This window comes from Cynocephalus volans, chromosome X (genome assembly GCF_027409185.1).
Source record: "Cynocephalus volans isolate mCynVol1 chromosome X, mCynVol1.pri, whole genome shotgun sequence".
NCBI classification, from domain to species: domain Eukaryota; kingdom Metazoa; phylum Chordata; class Mammalia; order Dermoptera; family Cynocephalidae; genus Cynocephalus; species Cynocephalus volans.
In genome coordinates this window covers 9,127,604-9,150,946 of record NC_084478.1, presented here as the reverse complement: position 1 = coordinate 9,150,946, position 23,343 = coordinate 9,127,604, and the positions used below count along the sequence as shown (strand labels likewise).

General features: G+C 45.6%; 2 protein-coding genes across 2 annotated transcripts in view; one reads left to right on the top strand and one right to left on the bottom strand.

Moving 5' to 3' along the window:
• LOC134367146 (G-protein coupled receptor 143-like) overlaps window positions 1-23,343 on the top strand; it is a 389,602-nt gene that overhangs the window by 173,308 nt on the left and 192,951 nt on the right. The window lies entirely within an intron of this gene.
• Window positions 667-23,274, bottom strand: LOC134367008 (H(+)/Cl(-) exchange transporter 4-like). The gene is given in 10 exon segments (XM_063083658.1): window positions 667-738; window positions 9,407-9,581; window positions 9,960-10,134; window positions 10,196-10,594; window positions 11,546-11,698; window positions 11,701-11,731; window positions 14,402-14,955; window positions 20,956-21,055; window positions 23,148-23,213; window positions 23,215-23,274. Coding segments are annotated over 10 exon segments (1,785 nt in total).

Sequence of the window (23,343 nt, the reverse complement as noted above, 5' to 3'; positions counted from 1 at the left end):
CGTGGGACCCGGCGCGGACGCCTGCACCGGGACCGTCGGCCGGCGACGCCGCGGATGCGCTGGCGACACGCCCCGGCCAGCGAGGGGCCGCCAGGAACCCTGGGGCAAGGATCGGGACGCCCCCATTCCCGGGGCCAGGGCCAAGATTGGGGCACCCTTCCTCACCTGGCCCGGTGCGACGATCGGGGCGCCTCCGTCCCGGGGCCCGGACTCACCTGGAGTCCCCATCCCTTGGGCCCAGGGAGAGGATCGAGGACACCAGGAGGCCTGCGGGTGTGGGCGAAGATCTTGCTTGCCCGGGTCCCAGGCGAGGATGTGATTGCCCCCCTCCCCCAACTTCCAATATTCTTAGTCCCTGGGCTCTGGGTGAGGATCACGGTTCCCCCTCTGCGGGCCTCGAGTCTCTGGAGCGCAGAGCCCTGGCCTCCTCCTGGTACCCCGCCGCGGGGCGGACACACTGACTCGGTTCCCTCACGTCACCTACTGTCCGGCGCCTGGGAGCTGGGCGCCTGGAATTTCCTCTCCCGAAGCTGACAGATGGGCCACTTTTTCTTTTTCTGCGGCGGCCTCGCCCCTGTCTGCCCCGGGACTCTGCGGCCCACCGCCCCGGCTCTGGCCCCGAAGGCGTCCCGGCTCCCCGGTGGCGAGATGAGCTGTCACTTTGGATCACAAACGTGCGCCCGGCTTCGGGGCGCGGGTTCCTTGTCCGGCCGACTCAGCCCGGTTTCCTTCCAAAGCCTGGTGCCAGACGGGCAGTTTAGGGGTTCTCAGCCCTTTTGGAGTTGGGAGAGCCTGTTCCCAAACTCTGTTGGTTGCTCTTTAGCGCCTTAAGAATCAAGTGAGTTAAAATTTTGTTTGAAAAAACACTTGTGTAGGGCGGCCAGAATGGAATATGATTAGTCCCATATGCTTTTGGAGTAAACGAAAAACAGTTGTATTTTAAGTTTCCTTTTTGTGCGACCTATGCGTGGGGCACGGAGTTGTCTTATTCATGTAAATAAATACGATCAAAGTAAAAAAACTGATTCTTCTAAAAGCACTACCAGATTTCATTTAATGAATTTCACGAGATGAAGCTTTTCCTTAACTTTCTGCTCTCCTGTCTATGGATTTCAGTGGTGCAACTGCTATTAGAGAGTTGTATTTTTGTGGAATTGGGAGTTCTGTTGAAACCAAGTGTTTCCACTGGTTATCTGATATCTTGTCCTCCCTAGAGCAATTTCTCTCTCCCGGGGCCTGAGTGCCAAAAAGGAAATACTGCAGGCTTCCCAGTGATTTCAAGATTTGAAGAGGCGCAGTGGGGTGACATTGTGCCTGCTTCCTCTACCTGCACAGGAAAGGCAGCGTGCATGGCATTGGCATTTGAAAAGGAACTCTTGAGGAGGGACGCTGTGGAATCCTTTGAAGGTTTATCTGGGTTCAGATAGGGAAAAACGAAAGAAAACAAAAGCATTGTGATTCCCTACCATTCTCTCTAAACATTGCAAACCTTTGGACTCAGAAACTAATATAAATCTTAGCACAGTTTTATGGGTTAAAAAGATGCTTAGTTATTTTGAAAATCAGGTGAGATCATATTAGAATTTTAACTGAAGGCTAGAGCCCCTGCTGGTTGATCAAGCCTTGGATGGTTCTAGAATTGGTTGAAATGCTTGGAATGTGGTGCCATTTTGTACCGTATGTCTCTTAAAAACCCAAACGACTGGAAAATGAACCAGTTAAAATTATTGTTTTGCCTCGAAAAGGCAGAGCCCCGTTTTATGAGGGTAACGTAAAACAGTTGTGGTTATAGTGAAGTGGGGATCCATGATGAAAGATCTAAATGGAAGAATTTTCATTTTAATGGTGTAACCTGCAACATAGGTGAGCAAACTCTACAGAAACCAGTTTGTAGAGTCTTCATTTCCATGTATTTCATCTACATTTCATATGCTTTTTCCCCCCAGAAATCAGTTTGTTACTGAATAACATTTTTCACTCTTTTCAGACATAACTTTGTTATAGGTTTTCAAAAGGTCCTGCTTCTAGTGCTAAAAGTGTCGACTGAGTGAACAAAAGTGGATATTTTACAATTTTTGTAAAGTAAAAACATGTGTGTACTTTTCTGAGACACTGTTTTTATAGTGAGAGAAAATTCAGCAGGGGACAGCTTGAACTTCAGCTCCCATAATACCTTGCCTGAAATATGTATGGAATGTTCAGCAAGCCACAGACATGTAAGTGGAGGGCCAAAGGCTGGAATAGTCTTTCTCCGTCCCCTTTCAAAACAGAATGTTGCCGATATTTACAGGTGACCGGCTAGCCTTTAAAGTTGTAATTAACTTTTATTGTGTGGAAAGAACTGTATGTCAGAGTGCAACGTTTTCTCCATGTGCATCTGACAGTCAAAACCCTTTTTGTGTCACATTTGATTTGAATATGTTACTTGGGAAATAAGGACTTTTACCCAACAGCTTCCAAATAGAGAACCGACAGGAGAGGGGCAAATGAACAATCGATTTTTCAAGAAACTGAAATTATGAAGGAATAAATTAATGTAGTAGGTTAGGCAAAAATTGTTTTTGACTTTAAACATCATTTTCTGTATAATTTATTACAAACTGTAATAGCATAACACACGCTGCTGCATGCAGAGTAACTGAAGGCCAAGGGTTGTAAACAAAATCTCTTCTAGGGTTTTACAGTAATTCCATTCAGTGTTATGTTTAACAAGAACGGATACTGCCAGCTCAGGGCACATTGGTGAATTGCTGTAACTCTACTTTTTAAAGTGACAACAAAGAAGATGCAGGCCTCCGGAAACATCTTTACAGATGTGGCTACAGATGTGTTAAAAAAAATCTCAGTATTTTAAAAACCGAATTTTGTAGTTTGACTATGAACCTACCTTAGGTTTAAATTCACTATTTCCGTAGATTGACACTGTGCATATAATTTTCATTGTTTACTGTGACTGATACCTGAAAACTTTCTTAAAAAACAGAAAGCTGACTTACCATTTTTATGGCTGGTAGTTTCCTTGCATGAGTCTTGTGTGTTTTCCATTAGTGACACACATGTATTCTGCATATGTTAACTCAGAGTACAGGGACCACCATATAAAAAGGTATTTGCCGTTTGGGCAGAAAGTGTAGGAAGAACATTTTTGCCTCCTTTGTAAAGTTTCACTGGCTTCGACAGTCTTGTATATGTGTGCTTCCAGAGGGCTGTTTTGATATTAATCCTATAGATGGACCGAGTGGCTGAAACTTAATGTTCTGTTTCCTGTAGTTCGGTTGGAGTTGTACAGTACTGGACGTGCCAGCCACGAGCAGCTTAAGAATGGTGGACGGTATCACATTTGAGATCAATAATCGTGACGATGGTGGAAGACCAAGATTATGTCATGGCATGAGCTTTTGGGGACCCATTTGTACACTAGATGGGATTTGACCTGCACTGCATGGAGAAATTCAGTGGTATATTAAAAGTCCTCTGAACAGGGTTTTGCTTAGAAGAGAAAAGAGTGTATACCTCTGGAATCTGCCAGGTTGGAACCTCACATAACAGAGCCAGATAACATCATTACCCCCTTCTTGAAACCTTTATTCAATTAATAAGTAGGTTTACTATATTTACTCCACAGAGCCTATTTCTGGATTATATAAACTGTCCTGGTTGAGCTTTGTGATAAACAAGCAATGATTTCTCCATTTTTCATTTTTTAAGATTATAGACAGTGTTTATATGAACATGGGAAAGTGTCTTGGTTTTAAGGCCATAAGGGGTCAGCCCCTGGAAGAATCTTCTCTTGCTTCCATTGAGATCAGCAACAACTACTTCTTGGTCTAATGTCTTTCTTTTCCTTTCCTTCCTTTTTTTGTTTGTTTTTTGTTTGTTTGTTTTGTTTTTAAGAAAAGTGAAGTAGAAAAGTCATTCATTTCCAAAAATAGCTTGCGGATGTTTGGAAACCTCCAGGTTTCCTTCTCTGTCCTTCACTCTGATTTAGGAAGTGGAATTAACATGTATCACTGTCTGTGGTAGGTTCTACTTCAGGAGCCCATAGGTCAAATGACATGTTCAAGGTCACCTGGTGAGTTGGGGGGGGCTTCTTGACTTCTAGCCCAGGTCCTTTTGCTAATGTTGGCTGCTTTTCCAAAAAATTCTGTGAAATTAATCTGGTGGAATAAAAGCAAAGTTAAATTTTACTGAGTTCAGCTATCCCCGCTTAAATCTAATAAAGTGAAGAAATATTTATGAAGATTCTTGGCCTTCTGTTTGCTGGGACGGTATATGGAGACCAAGTTTGTCTGCGAGATGGGAGACAGACATATAAAGTGAAGGCAAGAATGGTGGCCAGGTATCCCAGGATTAATTCAGTTCCTCAGGTGGCGATCCCTTCTGAGACAAGGAGAGAGGGCTCCCTTGAGCCTGGGGCAGTCTTTGTCCTTGTCTATCCACCTCCTGGGGTGAGAGTGTCTAGTGCTTTCACAGCGCTGGCTGAGGTAAGGGGCAACGTGAGGGAAGTGCTGGGCATGTTCGGAATAAGTGAGAGAATCAGTCAACTTGACTGGGCCTGAGTTTTCATGTAAGGAAGGTAGGATTCGGTAAGACCACACATAGCTTAGAACCCCACAGCTTTGGCATTAGAAAAGCTAGAATCATCTTGTTCAAACTCCTTTTTTTGCATTGAGAGCCACAGGCAAGGGAAGTGTTCTGCTGCTAGTTAGAAGGGCAGGGACTTGGCCCCCTTCAGACCCCCAGTCCAGTGCTTTTTCCAATACACCACCAGCTGCCTGAGTCCCACCCATTTTTAAGCATCCTGCCTCTATTCAATCGTTTGTTTGTTCATGCCTCCATTCATACATTCACCAACCAACCCTGTGCTTGTTGCATAGCGTGTCGGCCCCAGGCGTTCTTCCAGGGTTTGGACCTCCATTGGGAGCAGCAGCAGACAGGTCCCTGCCTCGGTAGGGCTTCCACTGGCTTGTGTCCTTCTCCACGAGGCCATTCCATGCTGCTCCTGTGCATGGGCTTCTCCCCACAGGGATCCCTTGGCTGTGACTGTGGGGGACATATGCTGAGTGCTCTAGGCATTTGCGTGGATGCTGTCATTGAAAGCCCACAATGGCTGCACCAGGTGTAGGTGGACACGTGATGAAACTGAGGCCAAGGGAGGTTGACTTAGTGGCCGTGCTTCCTGTAGCCAATGAGGGGCAACATCTGGTCCATTCCAGAGTTGCGGCCTGATCTACACCTGTCCTTGACCCTACCTCGACTAGGTCACTGTGTGTCCCTTGCACTGTGTTATACCAACTGGTTATTTTTTCTTGCGTTCATTGTTGTTTGATATTTATTCCCTCTGTGGTATAATGGGCCTTCAAAGATGTCCACATCTTGGTCCCCAAAACCTGTTAATAAGTTACCTTCCATGGCAGAAGAGACTTTGCCATGTGATTACGTTCAGAATCTTGAGATAGGGAGATGATCCTGGATTATCTGGGTGGGCCCACTGTAATCAAAGGGTCCTTACTAGAGGGAAGTAGGAGGGTGAGGGTGAGAATGATAGACATGTGACAAGGGAAGCAGAGGTTGGAATTATATCACCATGAGCCAAGGAATGCAGGTGGCCTCTCGACACTGGAAAAGGCAAGGAAACAAATTTTCCTCTAGAGCCTGCAGATGGAATGTGGCCCTGTGACACCTTGATTTTAGCTGAGTGAAACTGATTTTGGACTTCTGACCTCTGGAACTGTAAGATAATAAATTTGTGTTTTTTATTATTATTTTTTTTTTGCATTCATCTTTTATTTTTTATTTTTTATTTTTATTTTTTTTATTATTTTAAATTTTTATTTTGTCAATATACATTGTGGCTGATTATTGCTCCCCATCACCAAAACCTCCCTCCCTGCCCCCCTCCCCCCCAAAATGTCTTTTCTATTTGCTTGTCGTTTCAACTTCAAGTAATTGTGGTTGTTATATCTTCTCCCCACCACCCCGGTTTTTTTTTCGTGTGTGTGTGTGTGAATTTATATATTAATTTTAAGTTCCCACCAATAAGTGAGAACATGTGGTATTTCTCTTTCTGTGCCTGTCTCATTTCACTTAATATAATTCTCTCAAGGTCCATCCATGTTGTTGCAAATGGCAGTATTTCATTCGTTTTTATAGCTGAGTAGTATTCCATTGTGTACATGTACCACATTTTCCGTATCCACTCATCCGATGATGGACATTTGGGCTGGTTCCAACTCTTGGCTATTGTAAAGAGTGCTGCGATGAACATTGGGGAACAGGTATACCTTCGACTTGATGATTTCCATTCCTCTGGGTATATTCCCAACAGTGGGATAGCTGGTTCGTATGGTAGATCTATCTGCAATTGTTTGAGGAACCTCCATACCATTTTCCATAGAGGCTGCACCATTTTGCAGTCCCACCAACAATGTATGAGAGTTCCTTTTTCTCTGCAACCTCTCCAGCATTTATCGTTCAGGGTCTTTTGGATTTTAGCCATCCTAACTGGGGTTAGATGGTATCTCGGTGTGGTTTTGATTTGCATTTCCTAGATGCTGAGTGATGTTGAGCATTTTTTCGTACGTCTGTTCACCATTTGTATGTCTTCCTTAGAGAAATGCCTAATAGTCCTTATTTTTAAATGTTTTAAAGTTAAAGTAGTTAAACTTTTTTCTAACTGTCTTTAACATAGGTGGTTTGTCATATATTCTACTAGAGCTACTCTCAGTGACCACGGCCCCTGAAATATGATGTACATTTTATGAGCAGCCACTGAGGTTATTCAACTTGACATTCTACTTTCTAGCAGCAATATAAGGATACTTCAAAAGTTCATAGAAAGATTCATACAAACTTTAATTCTATTTTCCCATGAACTTTTTGAAATACCCTTGTACACAGAGGGCATAATCAATAGCGTTTGTAAGATGAAGTTTACAAACTGTGATAGGCCAAGAAATTTTAAAAGACTAGAAATAATCACACATCTGGTAAGCTATTAAGTGGCTTTAGAGCAATGGTTCTCAATTGGGAGCAATTTTGCCCCCACCCCCCACCCCCAGGGGACATTTGGTAATGTCTGGAGACATTTTTGGTTGTCACAATTGGGAAGGGGTGGTGCTCCTGGCATCTGGTGGGTGGAGGCCAGGGATGCTGCTAAACATCCTACAGTGCATAGGACAGTTCCCACCACAGAGAACGATCCAGCCCCAAATGTCCATCGTGCTAAGGTTGAGAACCCCTACTTTAGAGTAATTATGTGTTAACTAAAAATGCTTCCATAAAACAGATGTAATTAATGAAAAAGATTAAAATAAAAACTTGGAAGCAACCACAGTAGCGTTCGGTACGTAGATGATAGGATAAAAAAGTAAGCACTATATAGAAGAAAAAGCATATTATCTTATGACAGGTTATTGTCTACCAAAGCATGGAAAAGTCCCCCTGCATATCCATCTGTATATCTGTATCTATATCTACATATTTACATATATGTATATTTTAACATCCACAGCAGAAAGAAGTAGATGGCCCTACTGTTCCCCATGATCTAGTCCAATCATCAACAGCCTGCCCAGGCAGACACCTCTGTACCTCTGAATAGCTTGTCCAACAGATGTGACACTTATCCTCTTGTTCAGTCCTGGATGTGGAACCCTTTCTGCAAGTGAGCATCTTCCATGTGCTGAAGAGTCATCATTCAATCATCCACCAGACGAGGAGATGAGGTCCCTCCACTCTTGCCCGCCACCCTACCCTTCCCTCCTTTCATCGCCTCTGTGGCTCCCACTGAGGCCTCTCTGAAGCCTTCCTGGCTTAACTGCACAACTCAAGACTAGAAGAGCCTGAGCCCCGCTGAGTACAGAAAGAGCCTCATACTTGCAAAGAGAAACGAGAGGCCAAGTCCCATTCACCAGGAATTGGAACACGGGTCACGTACGGCCCCATGTGTTAACATGTGGTGACGAAGATGGCCACATTGCCTGGGCAGTGCTCACTAATCCCCCTCTAGCAGAGACGTAGCTGTGCTTTGGTATTCCAGAGACGGATTGAAAATAAAACATTTTCATCTTCATGTGAGCGGTTGTTACAATTGTAAACATGATGCGTAAGAAAACTCCTCATTTACCTCATTCACCATTCTTTTCTTATCGCAACTATCTTTCATCTGTCTGTAATCTTTGCTCCCATTTCCCCTAAAAGTGACACTGGCTAAATGTGAACGTCACATTTCTATACTCATAAAAGGGCAGATAATTCCTCAAGTACAGGTCATGAATTTCTCCCCTAGAGTACAGGGACTCTTCTCTTTCCACAGACCAGGAAAACAGCTCTTGTGAATACTCAGAGCAACACACTCCTTGCTTTGGCACAAACTGTGTAAATAGCTGCTTCTGTACTATTACGGGTCTGACTGAAAGCACACAGGTACTATTGACACCGCGTGGTGCCTCTTCAGATGCGCCAAACACAGCTTCTAGGTGAGGGCGTGGTGGGCAAGCCTAAGGGTCTTCCCTAACCACTAGACGACAGTTAGTGCTTCCCCCTTGACTACAGTAATGGGTTTCAGTGAAATAAGTCAGCTGTCTCTTAGCAGCTGTGCCTGCAACCACACAATAGATAGTGGATGCTGTGACATTTATCACTTTAGTTTTTAAGTTTCAACCTTTGCTTAAAGGAATTCAGGGACTGAATACATTTTTTAAAGGCAGCTGATTACATTACTTTAAAAGAAACCCAACCCTACTTAAACAACTTTAAAAAACTCGTTATTTATAAGGCAATATTTAGGCCTGAAAGCACCTACCTGTTAAGGGACAGGACTTATATTAAGGCAACAAACAGTGAACACAAACTTGCTATGGTGTCTAAAATACAAAATCAATTTTTGCTTCGGGGGAGGTAAAAATGTTTGAACAGCAAGCTAAATTAGAGGCCATAGCTTATGCTTATCTTATAAAGCCTTTGATGGAGATACGTTAAAGATATTTTAAAAGCTACTTAACATTGGGAAGAGGATTTAGCAGTTGAAGGGAAGCACCTTAGAAATAAAAAACAAACGGCAGGGAGAAGCAAGCAGTTTCGTCTGGTGAAGACATGCTCGCGGTGAGGCAATCGGCAACGAGACCAGGGCAAGTCTCGTTGATGAGCGTCACGAATACTCGGGAAGATGGCACGCACAGTAAAAATTCATCACATGCACACGGAAGCCGGCCATGGGCCCCCGACTACCACAGGATGCTGAATGCCGTGCAGATCGCGGAGCGAGGATGCTGAGCAGATGGCATTGGCCACGTGCCGGTGCAAGGGCTATGCTGGCCTCCGCCCCTGCTGCATCTTGAGGTCCAGCAGGGCTCCATCTCCGAGGCTCACTGCTCCTCCCTGCCCGGGGCTTCCAACCACTCACGCCCAGGCCTCTGGCCCTCAGTGCCCTCTCTCTGTGGAATCCTTCCTCCTGCTCCTCTTCCAAAGCAGCCGGCCCTAGGTTGCTGGGGCCCACAGGCTTGCTCCTCTGAAGTGCCCCCACCTGGGCATCGCCCCTTCTCTCCTCCCCCAACTCAAAAGCCTGCCCCTCGGTGCAGCTGATTTCAGGTGGAACACGAGGAGGAAAATAATCATAGAGCAGCCTCAAGCGATATCATTTACCCATGTGGCCGCTAACAGCCGGATCACATGTAATGCCATGAAGTGAAGGAAAGCCTGTGCAGTGGCAGGGAGGTGGCAGGGCAGAGAACTCACAAGCCCCAGCGGCTGCACAGCCCACCTGAAAGTCGCTCTCTGAGAGCAGCTCGCCCGGGCTATTCACATCTCATCCTGAGCTTCATCCAGCACTTCCCCAAAAAGGCAGCGTCTGCAGTTTGCCTGCCAGAGGAGCGGGCGCAGGGGGCTGCTTGCAAACACGTGGTCCCTTTCCAGCCACGCAAGACTTGGGTCTGAGCCCTTGTGCTTCACAGAGTGACTTGGGGGCCAGCAGCATCTGCATCAATGGAGAGCCCATGAGGAGCGCAGGCTGGGCCCCGCTCCAGACCTGCTCCATCAGCGTCTGCATTTCCACGAGATCCCCGGGTGACCGCGCACACACGAACGCTTCCGAGCCCGTGGGGTGACGCGCATTCTCTCGCACCTCTCTGATCACTGGGGGGCAGAGAGCTGCCTCTTCGCTCCTGACAAAAGGCGAGCTGCCCTCTTTACTCACTTATTGCGAGAATCAGCTCCCTCCGCTGGGCAAATCCGATGAGGCGCTCAGAGACTCTGGAGACCACCACGGGGAAGCCGTTGTAGTCGGTGTCCTTGATGAGCGTCTCCACGTCCTCCACGGTCATGCGGTCCTGGGTGAGCACCGACAGCGGCGGCTCTCCCCGCCAGGGCCGCATGATGTCGGTGGCCAGCATGCAGTGGGTGAACTCGTCCTTCACATCCAGGAAGGGGTAGCCGTTCAAGTGGATGTGGGCCTCGTAGATGCCTTCCTTCCCAAAGGCATTGGCCACCAACTTGCTGGTCACAGCCGCCGCCATGAGGGGCACAATGTACTCCAGACCACCCGTGAACACGAACATGATGACCACCAACGACACTGTCATCCTGGTATCTCCACCTGCAACACAAGGCACGAGTGAGATTCCGAAGCCGGACTCCGGACACTCGGGAGGGCACGATGTGTGGAAATGGATAGACGGCTGTAAATGCTCCTCACACGTGTTCCAAGGGGACATTCCTACATGCCGTCCATGCTCAGGCCTCAGGAATAGATGCCAGGTTCTTTTCAACGTGCCATCGCATCAGGGAGCTGTAAGTCACACCTGGCTGGGGGCTCTGCTCCAACGAGGGACCCTGGCTTGTCCACTCACCTAGGCCCACACGTCTGGCTTTTGGGCGAGTGGATCTGACTGAACAAGCAACCCCATAAGCCTTGTAATTTTAGGATTCTTAGGGACTAGAGAGAAGAGAGAGACCCAGCTTTGTGTCTCTTGGTATTCAAAGGGAGAATCCATACTGACTCCTGGTCTTCCAGGGAGTTTAAAACAAGGTTTCTCAACTTCAGCACTAGGGACATTTGGGACTGGAGCATTCTTTGTTGTCAGGGGCTGTCTTGTACACTATAGCATGTTTAGCAGCATCTCTGGTCTCTACCCAATAGATGCAAGTGGCACCTCCCTCCCCAGGTGTGACAACCTAAAGTGTCTTCAGATACTGCCAAGTGTCCCTGAAAGGCAGAATCACTCCTGGTTAAGAACTACTGTTCTTGGTGGTATGGCTGTAAGATGGTGGAGAATCCATCAGCCTGGGCCCCTGAATGACTGGGTGGGGAGAATCTTCTGTTCACCCATGTTTTTTACATATATATATATATATGTGTGTGTATATATAGTGAGCAAGATATAAGCCTTGGTGTGTGAGCCACCGAGATTTGGGGGGATTCTCCTTATAGCAGCACAACCTAGCCTATCCTGAGTAATGGAAATGTTCAAGTCCATGCCTTCCTTCTCCCAGTCCTCTAAGCCAGCTCAGTGCCCCCACCCCCTCCCTGCCCCACCCCTGGTTGTACCTAGGCAGGCTGCAGCTCCCACCATTGCGTAAAGCCCTGGTGTGACGCAGTCTGCTCTGGGCCTGCACCAGTTCCAGAAGATGATCCAGTCATGGTGATGGTAAGCCAGCTGCTCCACGCCGTTGCCCACCATCCTGCCCGCCATTGCTCCACGGCCATGCTGGGGATGAAGAGGCCCAACGGGATCTTTAGGGAGCATAGAGAAAAGTGGCATGAGGGAAGGCAGCTGAGTCCCCCTTCCCGATCCCCAGGAACCACGGTGCCCCCTCGACAAGCTTGCATTTTGCTCAGCCTTCAAAGGAGGCACCGTTCTTCAAAATCAGTCAGCTGGGAAAAGGTGGGACAAGTGATTTGACCTCCTTAGTCGGTCGCATCTACTGCAACATGGAGAGAAAGCCCTTTTACACTTTCATTTCTTCCCCTGCAAAGTCTGGCCCAGTTTGCCTGCTGTGGATTAAAGAATGATAAGCCCCAGTGCAAATACCATTCAAAGTGAACATCTGTCACTTGAGACACTCGTGACTTTCTCTCTCCCCTTGCCATGTCATTCAGGTTGGCTTTTAAAATTAAATGTCAAGGCACAGCATGAAAATGGAAAAGGGCCTGCAACTGCTCCCTGGTAAAGTAAAGAATTTGAATGCACCATTGCAGCTGCCCCCGATCTTCCAAAAAGCTTTCAAAGACTTCCCGCTCTGTTTATAGACAATGGATACCAGTCAGAGAGAGACGAGGGAGGCAGTTCCATCTTCCTAACCAACTACATCTTCCGAGAAGTATCCTGAATATATTCTAGCCACATTAGCGGCAGCAAAGAAACAGACTATGTAAACTGAATGATCTTAGAAGTAGCGTGTTGCTTTCTTTGCTGGCTGCTAATGCATTTTAGTTTGTCTGGTGACCGTACACGTGCTATAGGACACTCCCAACTACTCTGTGTTCATTGAGATGTGAGCGCAGACCCTGAGCCACAGCTGCATTTATGTCGCCCCAGGTGGTCATCATTCTGAGGATGCCAGGTGAACTGAAGTTCAGAACCTTGGGTGTGATTTCTAGAGTCTGGAATATTCCTTAGGAAATTGCTCCTATATGGGCTCCCCCTTAGTCCACAGCCATTTAATCCCCTGTAACTTCAAAGTAAAGTCTCAGCAAGCACCAGAAGATGCTCCAGCATCTTCTTGGACACAAAAATTAATTCCTTTGCAAGGAGATGATGGATCAGACACAGTCAACTGTTTAATAAAGTCTACCCATCCTTGTTCTTAAGGCACAGATTCGGGTTTGTGTTTGACCACTACACACCCAGAGACACCGTTTCTTAGACTTTTTTTGAAAAAGCGAATTCATAGAAATACCACACAGAAAGCAAAAGTAATGGAACACATCAGGGGCTCTGGGGGGTGGGTAATGTTGTGCTTCTGGTCCTGAGTGCTGGTTACACAAGCATGTGGGTTTTGTGAAAATTCATTAAGCTGTATGCATCTCTATATGATACTCTTTTATCACACTCTAACACTCTAATAAAAGTTTCATTTTGTTTTTTAAGTAAGCAATAGCAGCACTATTCACAATAGCCAAAAGGTGGAAACAACACAAATGTCCATCAAAGGATGAGTGGATAAACAACGTGTGGGGGAATCTACAGAGCGGAACACTCTTCAGCCAGAAAAGGAATGAAGGGCTGACATGTGCTACAACATGGATAACCCTTGAAAACACTGTGCTAAGTGAAAAAAGCCAGTCCCAAAAGGATGGTCCGAAACGAATTAATTTAATTAAAATGAACTGTCCGAAATAGGCAAACCTATAGAGACAGAAAGCAGATCGGTGGTTGCCAGGGGCTGCTGGGGCAGAGAACAGGGAAAGACTGCTAATGGACATGGGGTCTCCTATGAAGGGGATGAAAATGTTGTGAAACTTGACCGAGGTGACGGTTGCACAACATTGTGAATGTACTTAATACCACTAACATGTACACTTTAAAATGATCAATTTCACGTTAGGTAAACTTTACCTTAATTTTTCTTTTTTAAAAAGCAATAACAACTTAATGTCAGTTTCCATAAAAGAAAGCTCTTTAGGAAGGGCTTTCAAAGTATGTCTGACTTTAACGCAGTGTTTAAAAGCAGGAAGAAAGAAGCTGTCTCTTCTCTGGCTTTAGGAACAGAAATGAGGAAAGCACACGGTGTCATCCACAGCTCTTGTGGACACTTCTCGTCAGGAGACGATGTGTGCAAAGAGCCCCCGTCGTGGCCCCAGCCCCACCCAGACTGGGAGGCCATCACGTGGTGTGCAGCGTAGGTGCTGCCACACAGTCTCAGAACTCTGGGTTTGCATCTGTCTCTCCCAGAGGCATGTGCTCTTTAGGGGCAGCATTCTGTTTCGAGTGCTGTACACCTTGGACTTAGTACAGTGCCTAGATACAGCGGATGCTCAATGCATGCTCATCGATCCAAACTGGGCCACACACGGGCTTGTCCCACCACCTGGCATCACCCTGCCAGCAGGCAAAGCTGTGGTCACCCCTGGTCTGGGAGTGAGATGACGTGAGCTCCATGCCCAGCTCTGTCTCCCATATGCTGTGGGTCTGATTAGGCCACTCCGGGTATCTGAGCCTCAGCTGCCTCACTTGTAAAATGGGATTAAAACCTCATTTCACAGGCTTGTTGGATATTAAAGAATTGTGTCCTGATGATTGAAAGAATGTCAAGTGCCCAGCACATGAGAACATTCAAGAAAGGTCGGATCCCCTTTTCCTCCCATGACAATTTTGTTCAGGAGAGTAGGGTGCTATCCCCAGGAGGACATGGGTTCTTCCCCCCAACAGCACCCACCCTCACTTTCTTCCCCTTCACTTACCTTCATGCCAAAAGTAAATATGGTGATGACGATCTTGAAGATCAGGGCCAGGTCCAGCTGCCACATGGCTGTGTAAATGCCAAAGCCAGCTGGCCGGTCTGGAATGGCATCCACAGGCCAGGTCATGTTGGGGTCGTTGATGTAGTCACACAGCTGGGAGGACTCAAAGGCCCCACAGTCGTTGAACATCTCAGAAATGAGCTCACTGGTGCTCTGGCGTGTGTAGGGACTGAGGTAGGCAATTACAGCGGTGATGGCAGTCACCACAATGATCTCCAGCACCGGGTACTTCCCTAGCCGGGTGGTCTTGCGCCTCCTGCCCCAGGCGATGTTGCAGCGAATGAAGAGGGTTCCTCACAAGCCCCCAAACACCCCAAGCAGGATGAAGGGGAAGATTTCAGCCATGTACCAGGGCGTGTGATATTGCACATAAAAGAGAACAAGGTGGCTGTTCCCAAAGCGATTGATGGATCGCAACGTGAAGGCCGCCACCAGCGCCGTGAATAATGACATCCACGATGTCTCCGAGAGAAAGTAGTAACTGATCTGCAATAAAGAAGTCGCAAATTAGTGACTGGCCAGAGAAAGAGCTGCTCAGAGTTCAGGCCCTTTGGTCAGCAGCCACCTGCTGGTGCCCACCATGAGACACACTGGGACCAAACATGGATGAACGGCACTCACTTCATCAGTCAGTCCAGGCTTGACTATGACAAAATGCACCAACGAAGATACCACAGGTATCTACTTGTGTCTAAAAGTAAAATGGATACTGAGCAAGGTGGCTTAAGCCACTTTTTTTAAGAGAAAAATAGTTAATCATAATTCTGTTTATAGCACAGAGACCCTCCTACAAGCAAATAAACCTCTGGATTTGATTCAGGGGTTGGAAAACTCTGGCCCACAGGTCAACTCTGGCCCACCAAAAGTATTCATAAGGCACACGAGTTAAGAATGGTTTTTACATTTTTAAATGGTTGGAGGAGAACAAAAGGGTTTTTTGAGTTGAACTAGTCAGAAGAACAATATTTCGTGACGTGAAAACTATAGAAAATTCTAATTTCACGGTAAAAGGCCACAAAGGATGTTAAAATTGCATAATGATAAACACACACACACACACACACACACACACACAGAGGATATTAAAAAAATAAAATTCTAATTTCAGTGCCCATGGTAACATAGCCATGCCCATTCACAGACTATGTGTTATCTATGGCTGTTTCCATGCCACATGGCCAAGTTGGACAGTTGCAGCAGAAACTGTGTGGCCCACAGAGCCTGAAATATTTCCCATTTGGCCCTTTACGGAAAACGTTTGCCAACCAGCTAACCCCTGGAATGATCCATTCGTGTTACCAAAACCAAAAATGCTTAATTCAGTTGGCTCTGAGAAACAGAGAAGACACTATAAATCTTCAAAAAAAAGTCATGTTGGAAAAGGAAGATGCTCAGCATTCTAATAACGCAACTTTGAGGGATATACAGATGTTTGAATCCATGGCAACCCCTTTTCTTTCGCCTAATCCTATCTCTTGTATTGAAAAGGACTTTGACTATACAGGGAGCATTGTCTTGCTCCATTTTCAGAACTGCCGCATTTTGTAAATGCCAAGTAATGGCTTTCTTCCTAAAGGCGTGCTGGAGCGTTTTCCCTAAGGCTTTGAGAATTCAACTCAGTGCCAATCTCAGTGACTAACTTCATATACTGGGGTCCTCTCCCCCAAAACGGTGTCCTTTAGGATACAGAAACATTACCATGGCTACATAACCTCTACCTCCAACCTCTCCTACAATTGGCTAAAATGGAGTGAATGTTTACCACTGAGCTGGCAATTTACACGCCTGTAATCACAGATTAGTTAGACACCAAGTGAGTCACTCACTCCATGAATTTCATGGTCAATTTCTTTTCCCATTGTGTAATACATAACGGGACAGTGTTATCGCTTGTCAGTGTCATTTACATAATTTCAAAATGCCTCCTTCTGGACACTGCTCTGCCAAGTAATCATTTTGTCAAATAGCTATTACAGTCCTTCACAACCTCAGCGCTCATCAGAATCACTGGGAATCAGGAAATATTGAGAATTGGCTCTCCCCAGAGAGATTTGATGTAATTGGCCCCGGGTGCATCCAGGGTGTGAGGAGTTGTACAGCCTCCCCAGGTGAATCTACAATGCAGCCCAGGTGGACAACCACTGCTCCATTCCGGGAAAATGTAGCACAAGTAGCCCTAATTTCTCAATATTTAAGAGATGCACCTGAAACACTCTTGGTTCTTTCACAAATTCCTGCTACTGAGCGTCATGTCACCTGTGGTGACTTGGGGAGGGTCATGAAGTCAGCGAATCTTCAGATTGTTAAAGGGGTGTGCACAGGACCATTTTCATCTCAGGAACTACTGACAGATCCGTATCCTAATTCAAAGAGAGGGAGCAGGCGAGGGAAAGAGCCCATGTGAGCAGGTTGTGCGTGTCTTCCTGAAGAACTCAATGAGCTCCTCCCTACAGGACACGCCAGAGCCCTCCTAGCTGTGCAGTCAGCTGGTGTTTCTTGAATGAGCCTTTAACTGATGGCAAACTAGTGGTGGTGAAACCAGGCCATAACAGGTGGTAGTTGGCCTAATGGATCCTGTGCTCTGGGGATCTCAGATCCCTTTATTTAAGGGATGTTTTATTATGCCTGCCACAATCCTGCCCTTTTGTGTTGCCTTGAATAAAATTTCCTATAATTTTTTGTCAGTTAGTGAATGTGGATTTGGACCACACGGTACAGTTTAAAAGCATAATAGCACTTAGAAAATTACAAGCATCTAAATTACCTGAGCCTTTGCCAGCCATGACATGTGGTGAATTGAACAGTGTAATAGGTATTTTGTAATTCTCTAAAATGATTTGACAAAATTCTCATGATCAAATTAGGGACTAAAGAGGGCAAATTCATTCCCAATAGATGCCAAAATCCAATGACTTGCTTTAACTTGGATTCATTGAGACTGAAGCAAGCAGGGCTTTCACAAGGTTCATTGCAGTGGATTTGTGACTTGGTATATTTAACTTTAAAACCAGAACACTTCCTGGTAAGTAAATATTTGTAAGAGTGTTCATTTCTTGTAAAGAACACAAACATCAACTCAGAGTAAGTTCTAAGACATGATTTCATATACGAGGATACTTCAAAAAGTTCGTGGAAAGATTTGTATTTTAAGTCTATTTTTCCACGACCTTCTAGAGGTCCTTGTATAGTTGATAGTGGTTCTACTGATAAAGCGAACAGAAGCAGAAAGAGAGACTCTTACCCAGTTCTCTCTAAATTCCCAAATCCAAGAAACTATGAGTGTTCACTTTTAAATGTGCCTTATAGAACTTATACCTAAGAAGGCAGCAGATACCCCACGTCTTGGAGTATTCAAGACAAATAAATAATTTCTCTCTAAGTTTGCATTTTAAAAAATGTTTCCAAAGGAACATTCATTTTAAATAATAAAAATGTTTTGGAATCAAATGCTATGAGGATGAGCAATTTTTTAAATGTATGTAGGAGCATTGCAATGAAAATTTGTTTTTAAATAGTTTGGTTAGTATCTTTGCTAAAATGAAAGAATAGCTCCATGTCTCAACTGAAGTCGGTGCACATATTTAGTAGGGCTTTGACCAGGAGGACCTTCTTTTTATCCATGAACCGAAATTTACTTTTATTTACTTTTTAAAAAATTTACTTTTATTTACTTCAATTTACTTTTATTTACTTATTTTCCTTTTTACTCTGCCCTTTTCCTCCGAGAACTGGGATAGGTACTGCCTTCTTAGGTTAAGAATTTCAAGCTCTACTATGAAAATTTTGCTACTGCTGAGTCATAATGACTAAACTTAGGTTATTTGGTTCCTGATACTTTAAAAGATTGTTATAATCTCTGTTCTAAATGGAGAAATGAACCTATTACATCCATATTTACATATGGTTAAAAGAAATTACTAAAACAAGCACTATGTACCCACTCCCAAGTTTAAGAAATAGAAGAGTGGGTCCCTTTGAAAGGCCTGTGTTCACTCCCCAATAGAAACGTCCTCCTCCCCCTCACCACTTCCAATCATTTCTTTGCCTTTCTTTATGTTTTAGCACATACATTGTTTCGTTTTGGCTGTTTATGGACTTTATTATAGAAAGTAGCATCCTTTATATATTCTTTTGCAACTTAGTTTTTCACTTGATGTCACATTTTTCAGTTTCATCCACATGGATGTGTTCCTGGTACTTTTGTTATATAAGAAATTTCAATGCTCCTCTGGGTAGTTCACATCTTTTGAGTTCAGCTATCACCACTAACGATGCCCACTTCAAGTGAACACCAAGTCTGGCCAGCCCTCAAAGACAGAGCTCATACTCGAGCTCCAGGTCTGTCTGTAAGATCACAAGCTGAGCCTCACTCCTCTGGTTCCTGGAAGAGGAAGACGGGACTGCCCATCATGCCCTTTGTTTCTGCTTTATATTTTCCAGCAATTCCCCACTGGCCATCTCCTTATTTTGGAAATATTTGAGTCAACAACACCTATCAGCGGGTGGTGGGATCATAAACTAAGACACCAGGATGCCTTAGGCTTTAGGTGTCAGATAAAATGCAGTCAGCTCTGCTATAATACTTGTTTAGAAAATGCAAATTTGTTCTAATGCTATCTATATATTAGGGAAGAATTTGAGCATAACACAAATTTCATGTCTGTTTATGCACAATTTGCTCTGGGAGAAATACGAGGTGAATGCAGAACACCGTACCCAGCTGAACTGAGCTATGTAGGGAAACACAAAACATACATACGCACATGCCTCAAACATCAACCAGTTCACACGTGTGCTGGGGAGCCACACCCGTGCACACCGCTGTCACAGCTTCCCCTCCAGGTCCAGATAACCCTCCTGCAGCCCCTTCACAGTAACTCACAAGCTGCAGCCCTTCTGACGCCCACTTCCACAGCCCACTTCAAGTTTTTTCAAGAAGAATCATACTTATCGTAGTATTGACATATTTCTTGGCCATTTAATGTGTAAAACTGTGCTGTTGTTTTTACTAGCCTATTTTTAAATATGTATCACTGATGAAGTTTTTGAGTATTGTGTTCCTAACCCATTTTCTCCATAAGCGCTTTTTTTTTTTAAATTGCGTGATTTTGCATGGCATGGTGATGTTTAGGAATGCATATGTCACACTGTAGCAGAACTGACTGTACTGAGAAAATACGATGGTAATACGGCTTGTTTTTTGGATTCCTGAAGCAATTTGTTAATATAAACCATCCAAAATTCAGCATGACATATTAAGATTTATTCCCTATCTTTGCTGAAACAAGACCATATTGAATTTTTCTTTTGACCATCTTTCAATGACTCAGCCCTACCTGTAAGTACCTGGACCTGCGTCAGTGGTGGAGGGCACCACCCAATGGTGGGGACGTGTCGCCACAACTGGTGCACAACTAGATCTTCAAACTCACCATCTCTACCGCCTGTGGGCCTTGCTGCAGCACCAACTTGTAGAACTGAATTGCACTGATTCGAGGGATAATACGAGAATTTTTAAAATTATTTCTGGCTAAAATTTTCACTGTCTGAGCTCTTTGCGAATCAGCTCAATTATCATTATTCTGCCCAGTAGATCCTTGTAGGTTTCAAGTTCAGTCTAAGTAGGGAAATCGGAATCACCTGTAATCACAAATCATGTGTCTCATTACTGTTCTTTCTTAAAGCACTTACTATATTCTGCCTGTATTACAGTCACTTCTCTGATCAATTTTCCTGCCATAATGATTATGTTGTTACATGTAGGGGATTTTTATTCAGGGGATCTCTTCAGCATGCTCAAATTTTAATATTCTTAGACATTAACCCTCCCAACCTCCTCAAAGGAACTAAGTTTCGGGACACAATTTCCATGCAGAGCTGGTGCATTTGACATTAAAACGACAGGTTTCCCCTCCAGATATTCGTCCATTTACTCTGGAAACATCTACTACTGGCAAACACGGTGTTGGGATTATAAAAAGGAAGGACACGGAGTCCCCGAGGGTCAGAACGATGTCGGGGCTGGGGATCTCCCAGGGCCTACCTCAGATCCTGTGGGTGTCTAGCATGGTTTTGAGTGCCCTACGGTGTTTACAGTTCATTCCAGGGCCGGCCAGTACTAGCAAAAGCCTGTCTCATGTGGTGTTTGATTATGGCAGCTCAAAACGTTTTCATATTTCGTTGGCTTCTACATAACCAAGGACAGCAGAATGCAGAACGCGTGCTTTCAGTACACTCCCGCATGCTCATAAACCTTTGCACTATGTGGAAAGGGCCAACCAGCTCTATAATGACAGCTCTCCAGAAGCTTAATCGATGACACATTTGATGGAAACTATATGGTCATGTATTCTGCTCTTAGACATTTCCAGTAAGAAATCTCTTGCACGGGGTAAAAGGGAAACGCTCCACATTCCGAACATCATCCCAAGCGGCTGGGGCTCGGGGGCGTCAGCGTCCGCAGCTCGCCCGGGAGCGCTGCGTGCCCTGCGTACCTGCCAGCAGGCCGATGTGCAGCATGACCACCCAGCCCGACCAGGCATCCTGCAGGCTCCTGATGAACCCCCATATGGACTCCTTGCTTTCGCTGGTTATCTGGAAGCAGAGCAGACACAGCAGGTGACGTGCACACATTTTTCAACTCATGCTTTGCTCCTAACTGTTTTCTCAGGAAACAGGGTGGTAATTAAGAGAAAATGAAGGTCATTCAGCAACCAAATTCCCAGTTACATTATTCATTCAGTTGTGTGCCACAATCACACAATGGGCTTCCTAGTTCACAGAGCTATGGAGGTGCCATCATAGTCTCCAAGGAACAAGAGTAGCAAAAACTGCACTTGATTAGAAAAACATACTGAATGTGATCTGAGCTTTCATTATTTAAAGCCATTCTGAACGAGGCACTGACTGGGTATCACTATCTTGAATATGAGCTACTGTTTTAACTTACTTTATCAGGTCTGTTCATTCAAAATCCTCTTCAACAAAGACTGCATTTCCTACTTTTGTTTTCAAGGTTTAATTTTAACAGCAAGAACTGTGAATTAGCAGCATGGATCACAGTTACCATGGCAGATGGACACGTCTATACACACTGTAAGAACACACCTTTGCCTCCCTGTGTTCACAAAATCCTCCGAGATCACCATTCCCCTCACAACCGTTTCCAGCGGTGGTTGGCAACCATTTTCTATATAGGACTAGACAGTAAATATTTGGGGCTCTGCACGTCAAATGGTGTCTGTTGCAACTACTCAACTCTGCCTCTGTGCACAAAAGGAGCCATAAAGAACATGTAAATGAATGGGCATGACTACGTTCCAATAAAACTTTACAAAACGAGGTGCCAGCTGGCTTTGGCCCGAGGGCCATAGTTTGCTGAGCCCTGCTCTAGAGGGAAGGCTGCCCTGTCCCCATGCTCCTCCATGTGGGAGACAAGAGGCTGCGCCATCTTCTTGACTGAACCTCACTCCTGCAAAGCTCTTCCTCCTTTCACTGCCAACCTTCGTGAAATGGCGTGACACAGTCGCACTCTCCACGTCCCTCCACATCTTCCTCTGAAGAGGCTCTCCCTGAAGTTGCCAACAGCCCCCATGTTGTTGGTTCACCATTACCCCTCCATGGAGGCTGACCTTGGGAGCAGCCCCTCCTCAACACTCTCTACTCTTCTCACTTGGGACAACTCTCGGCTGGTCCCCTCCCTCACCTCTCCCTGCTTCTCCTCAGAGTTTGTCACTGGCACCCACCTACCTCCCCCAGACCTCCTAACTCCTGGCATTGCCCAGGGTCCTGACCGCCTCCTTCCATCTCCCTCCACATTCCCCGGCCACCCTGGCCACCTCTAAAGCTTCAGCACCCACTCTCATGCCAGGGACCTGTCACTTTTTTTTTGCAGCTGGCCGGTAAGGGGATCAGAACCCTTGACCTTGGTGTTGCAAGGCTGCGCTCTAACCAACTGAGCCAACTGGCCAGCCCTTACTCTCATTTCTAGACTCATCTGCTTTCTTCCCCTTCCAGGAATCCCCCACCAGACCCCTGGAGCTCCCTGAATTGCCCAAGTGTGCCATGTTCTTTCATGCCTCTGACTTAAGAAAGGGCCACTCTGGTGTTTAGATGCTTTTCCCTTTGTCTGCCCAGTGAACTCTTAGTCTTCCTTCAAGTCCCAACTGAAATATCTGCCTCTGAGAACCTCTTCTCCAACCGTCCCTCTTAGAGGATCCCATAGCACTTACACGTAGCTTCACTGCAGCCCATTAAAATATATATCGACTCCCAACTAGACGCCCGGCCCCATAACATGTGCTTTCACACACACATCCTCACTTACCCTTGAGGAATAATCACCTCTGTCCCCACAGATGAGAAAATGAGGGGCCCAGAAATGGCACCCCCAAAGTCACCTAGCCCGAAGGTGTCAAGGGCAGGAAGTGTGCCAGATTCATCTGGTTCCAGAGTCCCCTCCTTGTGCTCTGCACCCCATTACTTCTATATGACACAGCCTCCCACCCCCAGCACCCGGAGCTACAGCCATCTGTCCACATCTCTGCACTCACCTAACACTTCTTTAGAACCTAACCTGGTACATGACACATGAACCTGAGCCCCCACTAAACAACTTCCAGATTCAAGCATGCCACAGCCATTTGTAGGGGTCCCCTTCAGCTTGTCCCTTCACAACGCCACCTACCTTTCTGGGTCTGTCGGTGTCCCGTGACTTTTCCCTTAGCCAGTCGATGGTGTGGAAGTCCTCATTATGTCTGCACATTGGGGAATGACTCATCGAGAAAATCCATCAGGTTTCCAGTGCCACTCATCGCTCCTGCATTGACCAGGCTAGTTACACCTGAGAGAGAAAAACGGTCATGGAAAAGGTGAACAGGACA